The sequence below is a fragment of the Saimiri boliviensis genome, chromosome 8 (assembly GCF_048565385.1).
Source record: "Saimiri boliviensis isolate mSaiBol1 chromosome 8, mSaiBol1.pri, whole genome shotgun sequence".
Classification (NCBI taxonomy): domain Eukaryota; kingdom Metazoa; phylum Chordata; class Mammalia; order Primates; family Cebidae; genus Saimiri; species Saimiri boliviensis.
The window spans coordinates 14,102,701-14,126,452 of record NC_133456.1 but is presented as its reverse complement, the minus strand read 5'-3'; the positions used below and the strand labels follow the sequence as shown (position 1 = coordinate 14,126,452).

General features: G+C 40.8%; 1 protein-coding gene across 2 annotated transcripts in view; it reads right to left on the bottom strand.

The window, feature by feature from the left end:
• SMARCC1 (SWI/SNF related BAF chromatin remodeling complex subunit C1) overlaps positions 1–23,752 on the bottom strand; it is a 204,525-nt gene that overhangs the window by 23,605 nt on the left and 157,168 nt on the right. The window contains exons 25-27 of one of the 2 annotated variants that reach the window (XR_012518724.1): positions 16,423–16,557; positions 11,455–11,585; positions 3,989–4,078 (exon numbers count right to left, since the gene is read on the bottom strand). Coding sequence is in view for 1 of the 2 variants with exons in the window: in XM_074403944.1 (XP_074260045.1) it covers positions 3,817–4,078; positions 16,423–16,557 (397 nt within the window). In the remaining variant the exon portion in view is untranslated. Of the gene's footprint in view, positions 1–3,816; positions 4,079–11,454; positions 11,586–16,422; positions 16,558–23,752 lie in introns of those variants that run through there. The other variant, XM_074403944.1, reaches the window with a different exon arrangement.

The window sequence follows — 23,752 nt, the reverse complement described above, 5'->3', positions numbered from 1 at the left end:
CAAATAAATACTAAAACTATAGCCTAAAACATATTTTGGACTGTGAATAAGTATGTTGGTAACACCATGACTTGACAGAGAATCTGCATCCCATTCCCAAAAGCACAAACTGACTCTGGCTAAGCACTTGGTAAATTACTGTGGATAAGCAAACTTTAAAACTCTTACAAGATGACTTTCACTAGAGTAACATAATACATAGCACACACTCATAAATGTTGCCCTCTTAGAACAGAAGAAATGTGGGGTTGGGGGTGAACTGGAATTAAAAGTACATCTTAGGTTTTAATGATGCTGGCAGTTAAGTTTGAAGGAATTATGAACTCAACTTTCTTTTTTTTTTTTTGAGACGGAGTTTCGCTCTTGTTACCCAGGCTGGAGTGCAATGGCGCGATCTCGGCTCACCGCAACCTCCGCCTCCTGGGTTCAGGCAATTCTCCTGCCTCAGCCTCCTGAGTAGCTGGGATTACAGGCACGTGCCACCATGCCCAGCTAATTTTTTGTATTTTTAGTAGAGACGGGGTTTCACCCTGTTGACCAGGATGGTCTCGATCTCTCGACCTCGTGATCCACCTGCCTCGGCCTCCCAAAGTGCTGGGATTACAGGCTTGAGCCACCGCGCCCGGCCGAACTCAACTTTCAAAGTGGTTAACATTTAGTAATAGCCAATTCGAAACAGCTCTCACAAGCTACAAATGTGACAATTTAAGCATCAAAAAAAGTCAGGTGCAGTGGCATATGCCTGTAATCCAGCTACTTGGGAAGCTGAGGTCGGCGGTTGCTTGGGCCCAGGAATTTGAGTCCAACCTGGGCAACTCAGTGAGACTCAACCTTTTTTTTGAAACGGAGTTTTGATCTTGTTGCTCAGGGTAGAGGGCAATGGCATGATCTTGGCTCACTGCAACCTCTGCATCCCGCGTTCAAGTGATTCTCCTGCCTCAGCCTCCCAAGTAGCTGGAATCACAGACATGCGCCACCACACTCGGCTACATTTTGTATTTTTAGTAGAAACAGGATTTCTCCATGTTTTTCAGGCTGGTCTTGAACTCCCAACCTCAAGTAATCCACCAACTTCACCCTCCCAAAGTGCTGAGATTACAGGCATGAGCCACCACGCCAGGCTGAGACCCAAACTCTTTTAAGAAGAAATGAGAAACACAAATAGTATCTATGATAGACTGAAACACACAATATATTAAAAAATATATAATTTCACAATATTAAAAATATACACACACCAAAAAACCTTTGCTGGTCACCTTTGGTGACTGCAGGGGCAGCAACTCATTATACCGATAACAAATAGAGGGAAAATATAAAGCATTTATCCAGGTTTTCCTGTAAGAATTGATTTTCAGGGCAACTAAAAAATTGAGGGAAAAGCCGGGCGCAGTGGCTCAAGCCTGTAATCCCAGCACTTTGGGAGGCTGAGGCGGGTGGATCACGAGGTCAAGAGATCGAGACCATCCTGGTCAACATGGTGAAACCCCGTCTCTACTAAAAAAAATACAAAAAAAAAAACTAGCTGGGCGTGGTGGCGCGTGCCTGTAATCCCAGCTACTTAGGAGCCTGAGGCAGGAGAACTGCCTGAGCCCAGGAGGCGGAGGTTGCGGTGAGCCGAGATCGCGCCATTGCACTCCAGCCTGGGTAACAAGAGCGAAACTCCGTCTCAAAAAAAAAAAAAAAAAAAAAAAAAAAAAATTGAGGGAAAAAAAGTTTTTTTTTTTTTTTTTTTAAAACAAAAGAATCACTACTATCAACACTGAAGAAATAATAAACTTAAAAATCTCACCACTTCACAATGCCTGATAAAATAGTTTTTTTTTTTTTTTTTTTTTTTTTTGAGACAGTCTTATTATGTTGCCCAGGCTGAAGTGTGATGGCTCAATCTTGGCTCACTGCAACCTTGGCCTCCTGAGTTCAAGCAATTCTTGTGCCTTGGCCTCTTGAGTAGCTGAGATTGCAGGTGTATGCCACTGTGTCTGGCTAATTTTTGTATGTTCAGTAGAGATGGGGGTTTTGCCATTTTGGCCAGACTGGTCTCAAACTCCTGATCAGGTGATCTGCCCACCTCGGCCTCCCAAAGTGTTGAGATTACAGGTATGAACCACTGTGCCTGGCCTAAAACAGCTAATTTAGGAAGCAATTCTGAAAGCTCAATTCAAAAACAATTAAGTCAAATGGGGATTTTTTTTTTTTTTTAGACAGAGTTTCGCTCTTGTTACCCCAGGTTGGAGTGCAATGGCGTGATCTCGGCTCACCACAACCTCCGCCTCCTGGGTTCGGGCAATTCTCCTGCCTCAGCCTCCTGAGTAGCTGGGATTACAGGCACACGTCACCACGCCCAGCTAATTTTTTGTATTTTTAGTAGAGACGGGGTTTCACCATGTTGACCGGGATGGTCTCGATCTCTTGACCTCGTGATCCACCCGCCTCGGCCTCCCAAAGTGCTGGGATTACAGGCTGAAATGGGGATTTTTATAGTGGATGAATCTGCTTGACAACACGAGAACTACAGATCATTCTTAATATCACAAAAAGAAAAACTGACATTACAAGAATGTCTGATCTCATAAGTGAATCTTGGCTGGGTGTGGTAGAGCTCATGCCTATGTTCTCAGTACTTTGAAAGGCCAAGGGGAGAGGATCACTTGAGCCCAGGAGTTCAAGACCAGCCTGGGCAATATGGCAAAATCCTATCTTTATAAAAACAAAACAAAAATTAGCCAGGTATGGTGGTGTGTGCCTGTAGTTGCAGCTACTCAGGAAGCGGAGATGGGAGGATTGACTGACACTGGGAAGCCGAGGCTGTAGTGAGCCATAATCATGTCACTGTCACTGCATCCCACCCTGAGCGACAGAGCAAGACACTGTCTCAAAAAACAAAAAATCAACAACAAAAAAAGTGAATCTGAACCTATTTGAACCTGATAAAATATCCAGAGCAGTGAGAGCAATCTTCTGGTTTATGGAAAATGTGTGTTTGTGTGTTGGGGTGGGGACTGAGGAAGCAGAAGGACATATGTACAATCAGGCACTGCCACATTGTGGAAAACCCTGGTTTCTTCAATACATAAATGGCACCAAGAAAGGGAAAGTGAATTATTATATAGATTTTTAAGAGATATGTCAACAAATGTAAAAAACAGTGTGAATCTTAATTGAATACTGATTCAAACAAATTAAGCACTCAAGACAGTTAACTAATGATATTATGGTTACTTTTGTTTGATGGTGATGATAGCTATGTTAAAGAATAAGATTCCCACTAGTTAGAGGTATATTTGAAGTCTATCTCATTTCCGAAAGTGAGGAGGAAAAGATAAAAACAGACCCAAAAATGCTGATAATTTTGAAGCTGTCCAAAGGTACATGGGGGATTATCATACTGTTCTCTCTACTTTGTCTATAGTTGAAGATTTCCATAACAAAAAGTAAAAATGGCAGAAAGATCACGGTTTGGTGAAACCAGGTCATGGGAGTTTACTGTGCTGTGTGTGTTTATCTTTGAAAATGTCTATAAATTTTTTTTAAAGTATCAAAAATCCAAGAATAAATTTTGAATGAACTCTGAGATATTACTGTCCATTCAGAGGCAACCTACTCAACGAAAAGGCATCATATTAAGAGAAAAAGAACATGGAAGGGTTTATGTAGTGATTAGCCTAAATCTCACATGCCTACAATTTTCCAGATGACAACGAAAATTTTCAAGAGTCTTCATCAGAAAATATCACCTGTGTGGTTGGTCCCTGTGATGCTCTGTGCCTCAGTGATAACCACAAGCTTTTTCCAAGAGCAGGGCCTTACCCTTACCTGGCTGGGGTGGATGAGGTGGTGGCATCTGGTGGTGCATCAGAGGGTAGGGAGGGGGCTGTTGATGAGGCATCATGCCAGGGTGCCCTGCTGCTCCAAGTGGGGCCAGGCCAGGTCCTCCTGAGTGCTGGTGTGCCTGCTGAGGGTTCTGGCCATGCTGCTGCTGTTCCATTTGCTGCCGTGCTCGTAATTCAGCATACTTCAACTGTTCCATGTGGAAGTTTTGGCGTTCAGTAAGCAACTGCTGCCTCTGTTGTTCTAGCTGTAGGCAAATGAAGTGGAAGAGAAATGACATCAGGAGAGGCTTTCAGGATTGGATAATATAAAGGATAACTACATGATGCCTGAATTGCCTCTATCCCATTACACTGACATCACCACCTCACTTTTTGCACCTTCTACAGTGAGAACAAAGGTATTCTCTCTTGAATAGCATATTTCCATTTAGACATGTGTTACCATGGTCAAAGTTTTCCCCATGTTGAGTTCAAGTCTTTCCTTGTAATCTTCCCCTAGTAGGGCTATTGTTCTTTGGGCTCACTGGGACACATGTAATCCCCTCTATGTTTGGCAGGCCTTTAAGATATTTAAAAATACTTTCCAGCGGGGCGCGGTGGCTCACGCCTGTAATCCCAGCACTTTGGGAGGCTGAGGCGGGTAGAATACGAGGTCAACAGATCGAGACCATCTTGGTCAACGTGGTGAAACCCTGTCTCTACTAAAAATACAAAAAATTAGCTGGGCATGGTGGCGCATGCCTGTAATCCCAGCTACTCAGGAGGCTGAAGCAGGAAATTGCCTGAATCCAGGAGGTGGAGATAGCAGTGAGCCGAGATGGCGCCATTGCACTCCAGCCTGGGTAACAAGAGTGAAACTCCATCTCAAAAACAAACAAACAAACAAACAAAAAAATACTTTCCATGCTGTCTGAGTCTTCCACAGGTAAAACAAGCCTCTCTTGTCCTTGTAATAGTTCCTCAGATGCTAATATTTCAAGTTCACCCAACCTTCCTATGTGCTCTCTTCGGGATGTGATACTTTTGGTTATTGTCTATTTTAGAACATAACACCAAAGTTAAATTACTCTGCATGAGTTGATGTGGCCTTAGTTGCAAAGATATGCATTTCTCTATGTGGAACTTTGGCAGTGCCACTGCAAATCTTAGCTTTCAAGTACCCAAAATTATACTTGGTGACACATTCACAGAATATTTTAGTTGCCTAAGAAAAAAATCTGCATAAATCTTAAAGACTACAAGCCATTTCAATATTCAAGATAATCTTTCTGGCATTTAAATGAGAATTAAGAGAAATACATATTATATGTTTAGTTCAGAGAATGAAGTCTATCCTAAATTAATTTAATTCAGGGCTGATAAAGAAAATCAACCTGAACATGTAGGAAAATGAAAATCCAGATCTCTGGAAGTAGTATAAAAACCATAAGCATAAGGAGGGTTAATAAACCCACTTCTTTTCAATAATGTCCCCATCTCACCATTTTGAGAGCAAAATCTGAGTCACTGGGAATTATTCTGTAGTGCTGTGTTATCCAATACAGCAGTCACAACCCATACACAGAGGCTGAACACTTGCAGTGTGGCTAACATGAAATGAGATGTGCTGTCAGGATGAAATGCACAGTAAAATTTGAAGACTTAATGTGAAAAACTGTTCACATGATTACATATACAAACAATGTATACATGTAGGTTTTACATATACTGGATTATGTAAAACATCGTGTCACCTGTTTTTAATTTGGCTACTACAAAATTTTAGTTATACATAGGGCTCACATTGTATTTCTGTCGCATAGCACTATTCTGAGGCATTTAATAGGCTAGGGAGGTGTAATGTTTTAGCTTTTGGGGGCAGTCAGTCTGTGGATAAATACAACATACTATTATTTGCAAAAACTAGATGGAATAAGCATGAGAATTAGCCTAAAAATCTGGGCTCTTGGCAGAGGGCTGCCTGGGGAGAATCCCTGTGAAACTGAGTAAGAAGCATCAGTGGTTATTAGGAGTAGCAACTAGGGTATTTCCATGGACAGATGGGGTGTGGGAAGACAGGCCATGAACACAGTATGAAGAAAAGACGTAAGAGCAGGTGGAGAGGAGAATAAATAAAGAGAGTAAATGGTATAGCTTATGTCCTGGGTTTTGCTAACTGGCTTGTAGAATTTCCTTAGGGAGAAGATCTTCTAAAACAAAATGTTTTGAGAGAGGTTGAGGGTTACCAGGAACGAGTAAGACAGGGTTCTACTCATGGTCCTAAGAGTCTAGTGTGAGCTCTTCATTTTCTTTCTTTCTTTTCTTTGGGGAGGGGGGGGGTGCGCGGGGCCTCTTCATTTTCTAGGAAAGGTGATCTGAAGAGGGTAAAGCCCGTTCTGTTTCAGTTTCCTGTGTGCATGATGAGAAGGGAGTTGTAAGATGTAAACAGCAAGAGAATCTTCTGTAAGTCCAGTTCTATAGGAAGACTACTCAGATTAGCAAGTAAGAGGCAAGATGATTGTAAAAGGTAGGGTGGGAAATCTAAATATTCTGGCTATGGATCCTTGGTTTTGCTTTCTTCTTATAAGTACCGTGTGCTAACCGATTGCGCCACTGGAGCCGTGGTTTTGCTTTCTTCTAATCATTCTTTCTAGGAATTTAGGACTCTATGAATTTGCTTAAGAGTGGCCAGGAAATGTCCTCTTATCTATGTTTTTGTAGAGTGACTACTGGTCTGAACAGCTTGGCTGTGGCTGTAGTCCTACCATTATGTAAGAACTATGGAATTTAGGTCAAGATATGCTTTATAAAGAAGCTCAACTGCTAGTGGAGGGAGCAGTGACTCTAAAAGGAAATTCTGGTCTCTGCACTAACTAGCTGAACTTTCAGTTCTGTTTTTAATCAAACTAGTCTTTCTTTGGGGGCTTACCTTAATATCAAGGTATTAACCATGGAAAGAAAAAAAGAATCTACTGTTAGAAGGATGAGACGGCTAAGCTGGGAAGAAAAATTTGCCCAGTTTTCCTTTTCTACAATATGTGCTAGCCTGTATTATCCTCTTTATTTTCTGAGTTTCATCTTTCATTTTAAAACTTAGAAGGTAATTTTTAAAAAGTAATTAGAAGAATTAGAAAGCCTAAGTGATTAAACACATACATAAACCTGAAAGAGAACCCAGTTTAAACTAAAAGTTTCAATGTGGGGCTGAACAGGTCTTATGAGTTGAGAGCAAGGCCCAAATAACAGGCTACCAGTTGGCTTCATCAGGGCCATCTCTTCTCTGGTGCCAATGCAGCAGAGCTTGCCACCATGTACTGCCCTCATCACACAAAGGAAATACCTTTTCTTGTTCTAGACACCTTATTTTTGTTAAATCAAGTTGAAGACTGCATTCACTTTTGTGACAATCAGAAAGAATGTTAACTAGAAATATCTGAGGGAAAACTGGCAGTACTGGTCATACTTTAAATGCACTTAACCAATGACCCAGTGATTAGGAATCTGGAAATCTGTCCCAGAATCCTGTACGTATGAGTGTGTAAGGATGGCCACCAAGGCATTATTTTTGATGTTCAGTTACGTAAGTTAACCTGAATGAGTAGTGAAAAAACAAGTTGCCACAAAAACATTTATACGATAATCCAAGTATATAAAAATGACTTTGTGATCATGTATAAACACATTTATATATACATTTAAAATGTTCTGAAAGATATACACTATTAACAGTGATCATCCATAGAAATGAAATGGAATTGGAGAATTTTTCTCTTTTTTTGAGAGAGAGTCTCGCTCTGTCACCCAGGCCAGAGTGCAGTGGCTGCCTCCCAGGTTCAAGCAATTCTCCTCTCTAAGCCTCCCAAGTAGCTGGGATTACAGGCACCCATCAACATGCCCAGCTTATTATTGTATTTTTAGTAGAGACAGGGGTTTCACCATATTGGCTAGGCTGATCTTGAACTCCTGACCTCGTGATCTGCCTGCCTTGGCCTCCCAAAGTGCTGGGATTACAGGGCTGGGTGCGGTGGCGTGCACCTGTAATCCCAACTACTCGAGAGGCCGAGGCAGGAGAATCCCTTGAACCCAGGAGGCGGAGACTGCAGTGAGCCAAGATCATACCACTGCACTCCAGCCTAGCAAAAGAGCGAGACTCTGTCTCAGGGGAAAAAAGAAAACAAAAAATCACACATATATGTAAGTATTTTTTAATAATACAAAAAAAAGGTTCCAGCGAACCCAGATTTTCATACAAGGCTGCTTATGGCCCTGCTCTGAAGACACATCCTGAGCCCCCACTTCCCCTGCTTTCAAACACCCTGCCTTCTTCTCCCTCTTCACTGTGTATGTATAAAGCAGCCGTATCCAAGCGAAATCTAACACAACAGAGCACTTTCAACACCAAGACACGAAATGCATACACAGCTGCAAGTGCAGCTGAAGTTCACACAAAGCTCTTCTGCCTTCTATTCGCATAAAGCAGGAAGAGGGGTGGGAAAGAGTAGAAGATAGTGAGGGCCACAAAAATCTATGCATAATGCCAAGGACTGAAATATGCTGAGACTTGAAGCCTCAGAACTAAAGTAAATAATCACACCTTTCTTTTCAATGTTTGGTATCAGTAATGAGAAATTCGCTGAAGAAAACCCAAATCCAAAACAGACATATCCATTCTTTTTTATACCTGAGGAAAAAGAAAACAATGTAATTGCATTTTGCTGCTTCCATGATTGGATTTGCAGAAATCCAAAAAGGGAGTCTGCATCATTATTGTGACAGTCATTTTATCTTTGTTGCGGTGTGCTTGCTTCATGAGGCCACATGTCTTTCTGCTTCAAAACTGAATCTGCTACTAGGTATGGCTTTCGAATCTCAAATATAACTACCTTCAATGTAGTAGCAAATGTTGAACAATAGATTCAATTGTATGACAGGTAGCAGAGGTGAATTACTACAAATACACAGAAAACAAAGTGAAATCTAGTTATCCTGGGACAGTATGAAATTCTTTTTGGCCATTCTTTCTTCCTTAGTTTGTCATAAAATATAACAAACCTTTCTAAACTTACTTTCTATTTGTTAGGATAGCCCATTATCTCTTCTTCAAAATCCATCCAGAACTTCAGAACTTCACCATTTTTCTTCACTTCCATGACACCCTGGTCCAAGCCACCATATTTCACATGCATTAACCTAACAGCCTCCACACCAAAAGTCTCCCTGATTCAACCTTGCTGCCTTGTAATTTACTCTCTATAACAAAGTAGTCAGAGCAATCACTGTAAAGACACTTCAGTCCTCAACTCAAGGTGCTGTGATAATTCCACATTTCAGAGTAAAGCAAAAGGCCCCTGGATGGCTTACAAGAATTTCTGTGATTTGGTTACCATGATCTCTTTGACTTCATCCTCCTAACTCCCTTGACTCAAGAGTGCTGTAAGGAGTCAGCAGCCACTGCCTTCATCAGCTGGTGCTACGGGCATTTACTCAGTATAGATTTAATGACAAAGGCTTTGATGTTATCCACACACCTGTGGATAATTAACATGGTTGCCTTCCTTGAAGAGAGCAGTCCCACAGATGATTAAAGGCTAGGTTCTGAGGACTAAGTAAACTAACTTATCTAGATCAGTTTCTTTATATCCTCTTGTTATTTAACTTAAGCTGCAGGCACCTAGCAAGAGAATCTGGCTGCCTTTAGCCATATCTTATTCTGAGGCTTTTGCAAGACTTTCCGGCCTTCCAAGGTTTGTGCTTTTCCTTTACAATTTCTCCTTTATAATTTTTTCATAATTTTTTATGATTTTATATTTTTAAATAATTTCCTTTATAATTTCTCCTACCACCTTGACTAAACTCCTATAGGAATCAGCTCACAAACCCATTCTAAATGGCCTCCCTCAAAGTGTCTTTTAAAAAAAGCATTCAAATGTAAATGGCTTATGCTGGACCCAGGCCCTACACTTCTCTCCACGTAGTTCTAGTCTACAACACAACCAGTGTCCAAAACCTGCTTTGTTGACTGTTGTGTGCTCCTGCCTGGCATCGAAAGCTGCTCAGTCTACAGACACAATGAGTGACAGACCCACTGGAAGCTCGACACCCTCCCCTGAACTGGAGTGCTTTTCTCATGCCAATTTCCTGACAGACTCTGTAACTTCCATAACTGCCTTTCCTTTAATATCAACACTTTATAACAGGAGAGAGCTGGAAGAGCTACCACTAATTATAGCTGAATTCTTGATACCTATAACAAATTTAAATTTTTTTTTTTTTTTTTAAACAGTTTCCCTTGTCGTCCAGGCTGGAGTACAATGGAATCTTCACATGCTGCAACCTCTGCCTCCTGGTTTCAAGCGTTTCTTTTGCCTTAGCCTCCCAAGTAGCTAGGATTACAGGCACCCTGCTACCACATCCAGCTAATTTTTGTATTTTTAGAAGAGATGGGGTTTTACCATATTGGCCAGGCTAGTCTCGAACTCCTGACCTCAGGTGATCTGCCTGCCTTGACTACTCAAACACTGAGATTTCAAGAGTGAGCCACTGTGCCCAGCCCTAAAGTTTTTATATGGAAACATTTAAATTACAAAATACTTAAGACTAAAAAGAAATTTGATCTTAAATCATTTAAAAAAACTTTATATTTGATTCTAAGTCTTAATTTCTAAAACCTATTGCTATTTAAACAAAATCAAATGTTCCACTTGAAAAAAATGTTATCCTAGGCCGGGCGCGGCGGCTCAAGCCTGTAATCCCAAGCACTTTGGGAGGCCGAGGTGGTGGATCATGAGGTCAAGAGATCGAGACCATCCTGGTCAACATGGTGAAACCCCGTCTCTACTAAAAATATAAAACATTAGCTGGGCATGGTGGCGCATGCCTGTAATCCCAGTTACTCAGGAGGCTGAGGTAGGAGAATTGCCTGAACCCAGGCAGCAGAGGTTGCGTGAGCCAAGATCACGCCATTGCACTCCAGCCTGGGTAACAAGAGTGAAACTCCGTCTCAAAAAAAAAAAGTTATCCTAAAGCTACTTGCTTACTGGGTAAAGATGAGCAAGAGTGTACTCTAAAATGAACTGAGGCAATATGGGAGGTGAAGAGTTAGGTGCCTCTACTCCTAGCTGATCTATTCACTGTCTGGAGTATCAACTTTATCGATCTGTAATAGAAGGATGATAGAAGCTACATATGTATCTCACAGTGCCTGGGTTAAAATGAAATAGCAAAAGTTCATTTCTTTATAAATTATGAAGTACTAGATAAATACAGAGAGCTGAACGAACAGGTTGGAGATCTGGCTCTGTCATTTCTGACCCGTGTGATCTGAGGTACACAACCTACCAGGTTTAAGCGCTAGTCTGAATATAAGAAAGGCTAAAAAAAAGTAGCTTATGTTGTCATCCAGCATCACTGCTGGATTCTTGAATAAGGAGATTCAAAGCAAATATTATTTTCTTGCTTATGGCTTCCTAACATAGTTTGCAGGGAGATAAAGTGAGTAAATCCATTTAAAGTGCTTTGGCATAGTAACTGACCCAATAAATGCTCAAAAAGCCAATAATGGCTTACAAATCTTAAGAATTTCGTATATATTTGTAGATTACTGGTTTGCATAATGGGAGGCATATATTTACCAAACACTTACTATGTATGTGCTAGCACTGTGCCAGGCATATGCCATACTTCTCTCAATCTTCACAAGAATTCTGTGTGGAAATCATCAGTAGGAAAACATTCATAGCTTTGCTTCCCACAGGAAAGGATAGGATGCTAGTGCTAGGGTGAGAAAGAGGTTATGTCTTAATTATACACAAAATCAGCGAGTGGCATTTTGAAGTTCAAAGGACCCTTTTTGGTTGGTCTGAGAGAGAGCCTCCAAGCTGCTGCCAGTGATGCTGCTTTCTAATATTTACACCATCCCCACTGAAAACTACCCACCTACTCCAGATCCAGAGTTGGTTTGTGTGACCAACAGAATGTGGCAGAAGGGATGTGACTAGCATGTTTAGATTATAAAGAACACTGTAGCTTCCATTTTGGGTGCTTTTTCATGCTCATTTTTTTTTTTAATCACTTGCTCAGAAACCCTGGAAATTTATAACTAATACAGTTGAATTACTGACATTCATTCAGAGGGGTAGGGACTGTCTCATACAAAGAATTTTCCTGCCACAAACAGCTGACACCAAATGCTGATTAAGAAAATAATGGTCAACCATGAAAGAATTCAAACAGAGCAGCCCTGTGGGATGGAGTCTGGAGAGTATTTTCCCAACATTTTCAGCTGTGTTGTTTTATTCAGAAAGTATTTATGAAATATTTCGTGTGATCTGATTAGAACATAACATATTTTAAAAGCCAAAAAACCGGAGACAGCAGCTCATGCCTATAATCCAAACCCTTTGGGAAGAGAAGGTGGGAAGATCACTTAAGGCCAGGAGTTCCAGACCAGCCTGGAACATAGTAAGATCCTGTCTCTATTAAAAAAAAAAAAAAAATTAACAGGGCATAGTGTCTCATGCCTGCAGTCCCAGCTGCTTGGGAGGATCACTTGAGCCTCAGGAGGTTGTGGCTGCAGCAAGCTATGACCGCACCATTGTAATCCAGTCTAGGTAACAAAGCAAGCCCTGTCTCAAAAAATAAAAAAGTAGGGAAGTTATATAATTTAAGTTAAATAGCTATTTTTTATTTTTATTATTTTTTTTTGAGATTTAGTCTCACTCTGTAGCCCAGGCTGGAGTGCAGTGGCGCAATCTCTGCTGACTGCAACCTCCACCTCCCTGGTCCCAACTCAAGCAATTCTCCTACCTCAGCTTCCCAAGTAGCTGGGATTACAGGCATGAGCCACCATGCCCAGCTAATTTTTGTATTTTTCAGTAGGGAAGGGGTTTCGCCATGTTGGCCAGTCTGGTCTTGAACTCCTGACCTCGTGATCCATCTGCCTCGGCCTCCCAAAGTGCTGGGATTATAGGCATGAGCCTACGTGCTCAGCCTAAATAGTTATTTAAAAAAAACCAAACAAACAAACTCTCAAGCAACGAGAACAAAACAAAACAAAACAAAAAAACAAACAAACAAAAAACAAAAAAACACCACACAAGGAAACTTCTGCAGGGCTGAGAGAAGTGAAGCCATTATACATTATCCCTTGGTGTCCAGGAGCCAGTGGACAGAAGTGAAAAGAGATTTGAACTCTGCTATTCTTATGGGACAGACAACAGGTCCCTCAGAAGGTTTAAAAAACTGGCGGACCGGCAGGTTCACTCTTTGAAGAGCAAACAACTTAGTGTTGAGGAAAGAGCTCCTTGAAAAACTAGATATATTCAGTGCTCAGGGTTATCCCAATATTCAAGACTAATGGATTAGTTTGTTTTGCAAATAACAGACAGCAAGTCATCTGGTTGCCAGTGGAAACTACCCAATCATCATTTGAATTCTGCATACGCCAATAATAAACTGCACTATATTGTAGCCCCCTATTACTCCAGGTCCTCTAAGAAAATCCACAAAATAACAAAAGGGAAGCTTATTAAGGAAAGATAAACAAAGACTCATTCCCCAAAGCTTCACCTATAGGATATTTTCTCTGATAACATCTCCCTCTCCCCATCTCCCAGGGATTTCTCCTTTCTGTTCCCATAGCAGTATCTGTACAACTGCTGTACTATACAAATACACTGTATTGTCATTATTTGTTGACTGTTTCCCCCATTAAACTAGTCTCCAAAGGTGGATTATCCTTTCCACTTTCCCAACTATGACAACAATGCTGGCATACACTCATTCAAGACATTCAAATAAGGGCCTGTGATGTGCTACTTCTGTGTTAACAAAGATATCTGATTAAGTCCCTGCCCTCAGAAGGTATATCCTCTAGTACAGAAATTCAAACACATGAATTGGTGATTACACTACAATTAAGTGCTTTGTGAGGCTGTCACAGCAGTAAATGCGAATGCCATGCCATGCACAGCTGAAGAATGCAGGAGGTAGGCAAAAAGTAGGGCAAAGAGTCTTCTTGGCCAGAAAAGCAGGATGCAAACAGTTGGCAAAGAGAGTAAGGCAGTGAAGGAAGCCTACATGTGGTACGGCACACATAGAGGGTGACAGATATGAAGCCAGGGTCTCATGAGCTCCTGTGGCAGAAGGTCAATGGTATGAGAGACGCTTACAGAGACAGAAGCTCAATGACAGATGTAGAGAATGCAGTGAGAGGCACAGTGAGTCCCTGATTAGACTCCTTAGGGAACTGAAGATGGGGTGGCATAGAGTAGGGGTAGGAGAGCTACTGACACAGCCTCTTTCTACTCATGGGGCAAGATGGTCTTAAGACAAAATGGATATGGGCTATGGTAACAGACAATGGGCTACTCATCATGAGGAGTTCAACAGAGGACTTGCTTGGACTGGCCACTAAGAAACATTTTAACAAATACAAGAAGATACTTGGCAAAGGTAAATAGTGATCCTAAAATGATCAGTATTCTGAAATAATTTCTTTTTAAAGTTCTACCATTTGGAGTCAGTATATCATATGTAGATAAAAAAGTTAAAATAGAGGGGATAAAGTCCTAACTCAATGCTCAAATTTAGCCCATGCTTGGGAAGTCACTAATTGTTTCTCTAGTCAACTCATTAAAAAAATTTTTTTTCACAAACAGCTTAATCTCTGTTTCTCCAAAAATTCTCCCAAGATAACCAAATGTTCCTCTGCTTCTAAATTTCTTACTTTTTATGACTTCCACTCTCACTTTTCGCCCTTTTCATAATTCTCTTGGTCCCATTTGGATCATCTCCTTATGTCAAAAGTTTCTGCTCCAGAGAATGCTACATACAAGACTCAGGATGGGTCTACTTCCAGCTACATTCAGTACAGGAGAAGGAAAGGGAAGTGTGAGAAAGCCCAAGGATGGATCTGAAGGAGGATAACAGAAAACCAGGCTCCTAAAACTCAAGATGAGATTAATTTCTACTCTGTAATATTTACTTTGAAAAAGTCAAGAATCAGGAAAATCTCTGAACACTTATACACTGCTGATGAGACTGTAAACTAGTTCAGCCCCTGTGGAAAGCAGTTTGGAGGTTTCTCAAAGAACTAAAAATAGAATTACTATTCAACCTAGTAATCACAATACTGGGTATATACCCAAAAGAAAATAAATCGTTCCGACGGGATGTGGTGGCTCACGCCTGTAATCCTAGCACTTTGGGAGGCCAAGGTGGGCACATTACAAGGTCAAGAGATTAAGACCATCCTGGTAAACATGGTGAAACCCTGTCTCTACTAAAAATACAAAAATTAGCTGGGCGTGGTGGCATGTGCCTGTAATCCCAGCTACTCGGCTGAGGCAGAAAAATCGCTTAAACGTGGGAGGCGGAGGTTGCAGTGAGCCGAGATCGCACCACTGCACTTCAGCCTGGCAATAGACCAAAATTCTGTCAAAAAAAAGAAAAATTTTTTAAAAATAATAAAAAAATAAATCATTCTGCCAAAAACGCACCTGCATGTGTATGTTTATTGCAGCTCCATTTGCAATAGCAAAGACGTAAAATCAAACTAGGTGCCCATCAACAGTGGATTGGATAAAGAAAATGTGGTACATATACACTATTAAATACTACACAAGCATAAAAAAGAATGAAAGTATGTCCCTTGCACCACCACAGATGCAGCAACAAACAAAAAAGCCACATGTTCTCAGTTATAAATGGGAACTAAATACTGGATATACACAGACATAAAGATGGAAACAACAGACACTGGTGACTCCAAAAGGGGAGAGGGGAAAAGGCTGAAAGACTAAAAAGGTATATATTGGGTACTATGTTCATTATTTTGGTGACAGATTCAACAGAAGGCTAAATCTAAGCATCATACAATATATCCATGTAACAAACCTGCATGAGTTACCTCTGAATTGGAAATAAAAATTAAAACTTAAAAAAAAGAAAATTGGCCGGGCGTGGTGGCTCATACCTGTAATCCCAGCACTTTAGGAGGCATAGGTGGGTGGATCACCTGTCAGGAGTTCAAGATCAACCTGGGCAACATGGTGAAACCCCATCTCTACTAAGAATACAAAAATTAGCCCAGCAGGGTGATACACACCTGTAGTCCTAGCTACTCAGAAGTCTGAGGCAGAACTGCTCTAACCTAGAAAGCAGAGGTTGCAGTGAGCAAGATCGCAGCACTGCACTCCAGCCTGGGTGACAGAACGAGACTCTGTCTCAAAAAATATAAAAGAAAAACTCTGAATCAGATAATCAATTTATAGAGTTTCTACTGTATCAGTAACAAGTAGGTAACCAAATAACTCTAAGATCTAAATTCTGTAGAAAGAATAATTTAATATTATCATGTATCTTCATAGCCAACATGTACAAGAAGCTGAGATTTAGATAATTAGTTTCAGAAAGCCAACAGAGTGCCTTTAACTTAACATCACTGGCTGATAATCCTTTTGAATGGGCAAATCAAACATAGGAAAAAGGACAGAAGTTAGCCATAGAGACCAAGAGAACAGGCTACCATTTATTTTACCTAACTTGTGTTTTGTGAAAAGTGACTAATGTTTAATTGTGAAAAAGCCACTATAAAATTACAGTTACTTACAGCTTCCTTCTCTCTGTCCATGATAGTTTCCAGCTCTTCAAAATGTCGAAGTTTGATCTCGAGTTTCTTCATTTGTGTCTCAACCAGGAGAGCTACCAGGGACTTGATCTTTCTTTCTTCCACTGCAGCCAGGTGCTAAGGGTAAAAGATCATTCAAACTATTTAGGTAAACATTTGCTTAAAGAACATTAAGAAAATGTTGATGATATTCAACGTGGAGATTATTTAATTTACAATGGTACCCTATATGTCTTCTTTGTATGTTTCTACTAAACATTTATTTCAATCTAAAATAACTGTCTCTGAATTTCTGGTCCTGATAGAGATAAATCAACCCTTAAAAGATTAAATGAAATGCCTCACATGGTAAACTACTACCTTCGAAAAGTCTATCAAGGAGAGGGAAACTAGGACCCTGATGGGCCAAAGAAGACAGGAGGTACTTTGCCACCTACCACCCCATCCTGGCACTCAGTCTGTCCCCCCACTATCCTTTCCTCCCTAAGACTTTTCCAGTAGCAGGAAGGCAGCAATCTCCTCAGCACCTGACACTCATATACAAAGCATTGCCCTTCTCTATGGTGAGCAGACCTCATGTGTGGAAATAAAGGAGAAAACAGTATTTCACCCATAGTTTCAGGTCCAGGTCCATAGCTGAAAAAACAGATACAGTACCAAACAGAAAGGTACTCTGGAAAGCTATCACTCCTTTGCCACAAGACTGATGGTGAATCCTACTCATGCTTCTTGCCAACTCAACAGCACAAAGAGGAAGATGCCACATTACTTGTATCTGCTCAAGACCCTAACTGCTAGGCAGTAATTAATCTCACCTTCTATAGGACAACATCCAAAAACTTCCCCCAACAAACTCCCAGCACCACTTTTCATTCACTTTTATTATATTTGCGAAATTTATGTGTTTATCTTGCTTCTACACAAGGCTTTTTTTTTTTTCCTTCTTCTTCTTAAAGAAGCAGGTTCTTCATTAAAAAAAAAAAAACCCACGTTGTTTATGTTGGCCTCCAACTCCTGGGCTCAAGTGATCCTTCTGCCTAAGTCTCCTGAGTAGCTAGGACACGCTACAGCTGTGCTTGCCACAGCAAGCATCTTACCAAGGTTTTAAGAAATAGCATGGAATGGCTATTTTACTGATCTCTTTTTTTTTTTTGAGACGGAGTTTCGCTCTTGTTACCCAGGCTGGAGTGCAATGGCGCACTCTCGGCTCACCGCAACCTCCACCTCCTGGGCTCAGGCAATTCTCCTGCCTCAGCCTCCTAAGTAGCTGGGATTACAGGCACGTGCCACCACGCCCAGCTAATTTTTTGTATTTTAGTAGAGACGGGGTTTCACCGTGTTGACCAGGATGGTCTTGATCTCTCGACCTCGTGATCCACCCGCCTCGGCCTCCCAAAGTGCTGGGATTACAGGCTTGAGCCACCACGCCTGGCCTGTTTACTGATCTCTTAATGATCTAAGATCTCCTATAGAACCTAGGAGCAACCATGGAAGAGGAACTTAATATAGGCTTTTGGGAACTATGCTGAGACCTAACACTTGAACAAGAGCCTAATGTTTCATTCATTTGTAGTTGAAAATGAAAACTGTAGTTTGAAAGATATGAAGACTCATTTGCAGAAAGATTCAGAAATGTAGGCAAGAGATGACAACGAGGTTTTATAGCTATTAATGATCATGTTTGCTACCCTAAACTATAATGAGCTACATCCATGACACCAAAAAATAAACATTATGTAATTTAAGGTATTATCATTGTACAATGTTATTCAATTTATATTTCTGAACAAAACATGTATGCACATGATATAAAATGAAAAGTTACAAAGAGGTATAAAATAAAAAGTCATCCTCTCACTTCTGTCAGTTATACAATGGTAACTCTTCCTTTGGAAGAGAATAATGCTATCAATTTCTGGTCTATTTTTATGAGAATGTGACTCCTAGAACTCAGATGGTTTGAAAGAAAATGTTCCTTTCTTTTCTTTTTTTAAAAAATATTTATATAGAAATTGGGTGCAGGGGGCGGTAGTGGGAAAATACAGGGAAAAGGGATCCTCAAGTGTTAGTCAATAAAAAATAATACCGAAATATTTCCTCTTAAAACTACAGATCATTGGTCGGCCACGGTAGCTCAAACCTGTAATCTCAGTACTTTGGGTCGTGCAGGTGGGGAGATCACATGAGACCAGGAGTTCCGAGACCAGCCTGGCCAATGTGGTCAAATCCTGTCTCTACTAAAAATAAAAAAATTAGCTGGGCAAGGTGGTGAACATCTGTAATCCCAGCTACTCAGGAGGCTGAGGCATAAGATTGCTTAAACGCAGGAGGCAGAGGTTGTAGTGAGCTGAGATCACTCCACCGCACTCCAGCCTGAAAGAGCAAGACTTTGTCTCAAACAAACAAAAAAACCTGTAGGTCATGTGTTTTAAAAAATAAAAGGGCCAGCAAGTATTACAAAAATTTAAAAGATCCATGGCAAGAAACATTATTGAAATTTTAAGAACACAAAACATAGAAAATGCTACAAGCTTTCAGAAAGGCACCCTCCCAAGAATACAGATTACCCAAAAAACTGGTCTGTATCAGACTTCTTAAAATTAAAGGCTAGGCACGGTGACTCGTGCCTGTAATCCCAGCACTTTGGGAGGCTGAGGTGGGCGGATCACAAGGTGAACAGATCGAGACCATCCTGGCCAACATGGTGAAACCACATCTCTACTAAAAATATAAAAAAATTAGCCAGGTGTGGTGGTGGGTGCCTGTAGTGTCAGCTACTCAGGAGGCTGAGGCAGGAGAATTGCTTGAACCCAGAAAATGGAAGTTGCAGTGAGCTGGGATCACGCCACTGAACTCCAGCCTGTCAACAGAGCAAGACTTTGCCTCCAAAAAAAAAGTAAAACCAGATGTTTGAAAACAATAGTAAAATGCCTTTGAACTCTGAGGGCTAATAAATTTCAAACTAGAATTTCCTGTGCAGCAACCTGTAACAAGTGTGAATATAGAACAAACATTCCTGAAATCAAGGACTAAAAAGTTCACTGTCTACACATTACTTAAGTATGTGTTCTAGCTCAAGTAGTTTAACACCAGAAAAAGGTAAAGACCTGAGATTCAAAAGCCACAGACCCAACCTAAGAAAGAAACTGAGTTCATGGGGCAAGTAATGATTCAAAAATAAATTCAGGCTTGGCACAGTGACTCACACCTGTAATCCCAGCATTTTGGTAAGCTGAGACAGGTGGATCACCTGAGGTCAGAAGTTTGAGACCAGCCTGGCCAACATGGCAAAACCCTGTCTATACTAAAAATAAAAAAAAAAATAATAAAAAAAAAAAAGTTAGCTGGATGTGGTGGCACATGCCTGTGATTCCAGCTACTCAGGAGGCAGAGGTTGTAGTGAGCCAAAATCACGCCACTGCACTCTAGCCTGGGTGACAGAGCAAGACACCATCTCAAAAAATAAAAGAGACAGAAAGAGGACTCATAAGAATCTGATAACCAAAGCTATATAATGTGTATGCAGAGACTCATTTTACTATTTTGTATGCTTCTGTACATATCTATTTTTCTGAACAGTCTGGGGTGGGCACTGTGGCTCCTGTTTATAATCCCAGTACTTCAGGAGGCTAAGGTGAGTGAATCACCTGAGGCAAGAGTTTGAGAGCAGCCTGGCAAACATGGCGAAATTCCTTCTCTATTTTTCTTTTTAATTAAAAAAAAAAAAAAAAAAAAAAAAAAGACCAGCCTCCCAAGTAGCTGGGACTACAGATACACACCACCACACCCAACTAGCTTTTTGTATTTCTGGTAGAGAGAAGGTTTGACAGGTTGCCCAGGCTAGTCTCAAACTCCCAAGTTCAAATGATCTGCCTGTCTTGGTCTCCTCAAGTGCTGAGATTACAGGCGTGAGCCACCATGCCCAGTCTACTTCTATATATATTCTAATACTGCCATAATAAAAGTTTAAAGGTGGGTTGGAGTGGGTTAACAAATGGAGCTAGGAAAACTGAATATCCAAATACAAAAGAATGAATTTAGACTCCTATCTCACACCACTCACAAAAATTAACTTAGTATACAATATAAAAATATCTAAATATAAAAGTATACACTAAAAAAATTCTTAGAAGAAAAAACACAGTAAATCTAAATGATCTTAGGTTAAGCCAAAGATTTAGAGACACGATACTAAAAAGCACAAATGATAAAAGAGAAAGTTAGGCTGGACCTCATCAAATTAAAAACACTTGTACCACCAAGAAGGTGAAAACAGGCCAGGTGCAGTTGCTCACATCTGTAATCCCAGTGTTTCTGAAGGCTGAGGCAGGAAAATCGCTTGAGGATAGTACTTTGAGACCAGGGCAACATAATGAGTCCCTGCTCTACAAAAAATAAAAAAAAATTAGCCAGGCATGGTTGCACATTCCTATAGTCCCAGCTACTCGGGAGGCTGAGGAGAAAGCCTGGGAGTTCAAGGATGCAGTGAACTGTGATCTTGCCACAGGATTTCCAGCCTGTGTGACAGAGCGAGACCCCATCTTTTTCTCTTTTTTTTTGGAGACGAAGTCTAGTCTTGTTGCCCAGGAGCGAGTACAGTGTTGCGATCTTGGTTCACTGCAACCTCTGCCTCCTAGGTTCAAGTGACTCTCCTGCCTCAGTCTCTCAAGTAGCTGGGATTACAGGCATCCGCCACCATGCCCAGCTAATTTTTGTATTTTTAGTAGAGATGGGGTTTTACCATGTTGGTCAGGCTGGTCTTGAACTCCAGACCTCAAGTGATCTGCCTGCTTTGGCCTTCCCATAGTGCTTGGATTACAGGTATGAGCCACCATGCCTGGTGAGGCTCTGTCTTCAGAAAAAAAGGTTAAAAAAAAAAAAAGAAAAAAAAAAAAAAAGAGAGACTAGTAAATGGCAGAGCTGGAAATAAAAACTTAAATTTCAAATTTAAATTTAAAGACCTATTAGTTATTTTCCAGTGCCTCTTTGGAATAACTGATACTTCAGTGGATACTTTCCTGGATAATACTTAGAAGGGACTTGTGGTAAAGACAGCCAGCCACAAGTTCACTGGCTTTTGTTTCATCAAGAGGCAGGGTCAAGCCAGGCTCTTTGCCTTGCCCATTAAAAATTAGTGATAGCCTTTTCTAAGCCCAGGTCTTACAACTCTGGAAACTTTCATGTCTTGTTTCTTAGAACATTCTCTCTGGGAGTCTCAAGTTGATTTGTAGAAAGTATGATCACCCTGCTGGAAAGACCACAAGAAGAATTTCTGAGACTACATAGAAAGGAAAAAAACCTCAGTTACTCCTGCCAAGGACTAGGATTCTAATGAAGTGTCTCAGACCTCCTACATAAACCTACCTATGAAGTGACTACTACTAAATGACTCAACTGATATATGAAGCAGAACTGCCCAGCTGTTTGGTGTTAAAATTTAACAAAATTATGAGATTTAATAAAATTGTTGTATTTTAAACTGCTCAATTTTGCTACTGTAAAATAATTTGGTATCTGAAAATGGGGAGCTTTTGTAACAGAAACGTAAAATGTTTCTCTTTGGCTTTGAGACCACATATTGGGTGCAAGCTGAAAGGACTTTATGAAAACCATCAGTAGGTGCTTAAAGTACAGACAGGAAAATATTATTGAAGGCTGAATAAGTAGATGTTTATTATCTAGTAGCACAACTTTTGGAAACACTATCATCTCTAGTCAAGTGGAAATAGAAAGGGTAATTAATAAACTTGTGGCTATGGCTAGGGCATTTCCAGGCAGAATGGAAAATCTGTTTTTCTATTTTATTGTAAGCAGCTAGAAGAGCGTGGAAGTAAAGAAGGAACTATAAGGTTTTCAGGCAGAATTTAGAGGAAATATGAAAAAGCAGGGTATGAATAAAACATATTTCTCATCTCTGGTTCCTTTCAACAAGAGTCTGAACCTAAGAAATGGTTTTGGGAGAAATATCCAATCCAGAGCACCATCAGCAAAGGATGACCTCCAGGTAAATAGCTTGAGGTGCAGCTATAAAGCTTGTTGAATAGTATTTATAGTAGGACTTTTTTTTTGAGACCGAGTTTCTCTCTTGTTGCCTAGGCTGGAGTGCAATGGGATGATCTCTGCTCACCGCAACCTCCGCCTCCCAGGTTCAAATGATTCTCCTGCCTCAGCCTCCTGAGTAGCTGGGATGATAGGCATGAGCCATCACACCCAGGTAATTTTGTATTTTTGTAGAGACAGGGTTTCTCCATGTTGGTCAGGCTGGTCTCAAACTCCAGACCTCAGGTGATCCACCCGCCCTGGCCCCCCAAAGTGCTGGGATTACAGGCGTAAGCCATGGCGCCAGCTACAGGACTTCTCAGTCTTGAGTACATGCCTTAGACTCTTTCTACTAGACATGAGCGCCTCGAAGCATCTTTTAGGTGTTTTTTTGAGACAGGGTCTCACTCTGTCACCCACGATGAAGTACAGCGATGAGATCACACCTCACAGTAATTTCAAACTCCTCGACTAAAGGGATCCTCCTGCCTCAGCCTCCTGAGTAGCTAGGATTACAGGTATTATACCACCATGCCTGGCCAACGTTTAAAACCTTTTTTTGTAGAGACAAGGTCTACGTTGCGCAGGTTAGTATCTAACTCCTGGCCTCAAGCAATCCTCCCACCTCAGCTTCCCAAAGTGCTAGGATTATGGTGTGAACCACTGTGCTGGGACTAAACATCTTTGTAGCATGTCTCCTATATATATTCTTTAATTGCACCTCCTGGATCCGTAAGTTTAAGTTTTCATCAAATTTGGAAAGTTCCACACAGCCAAAAATTTTTTATTCTGCCTCCATCACTCTTTTCTTTCTAAAGTCTCATGTTGGGACACTTGACTTGTCCCACAATTTCTTAGCCAAAGCTCTTTATGACCTTTCAGGAATAACTGCCTCTGCTTTTGTTTTCTGCCTAGTTCATATCACTGTGCTGAAATATTTATGATCACTGTCCCTAGGTTTAAACTAGTTTTCTGTGTCACCTCTACAAGCTCATCTCTCAACTTCTTTGCATCATAACTGCTAAAGTTACAAATCTTCTAAGATCCCACTAACTAGACAAAAAAGGTATCTAAAAATTAAGGACTTTGTCCTCATAACATCTTAACTGTAGGACTAGGACAAAAAGGGAACTAATCTAGGCTAGAAAATATAGGTGTAGCTTTTGTCTAATGGAATTACTTTTTTTTTTTTTTTTTTTTTTTTGGGAAACAGTTTCACTGTCCCCCAGGCGGGAGTGCAGTGGCATCAACTTAGCTCACTACACCTCTGCCT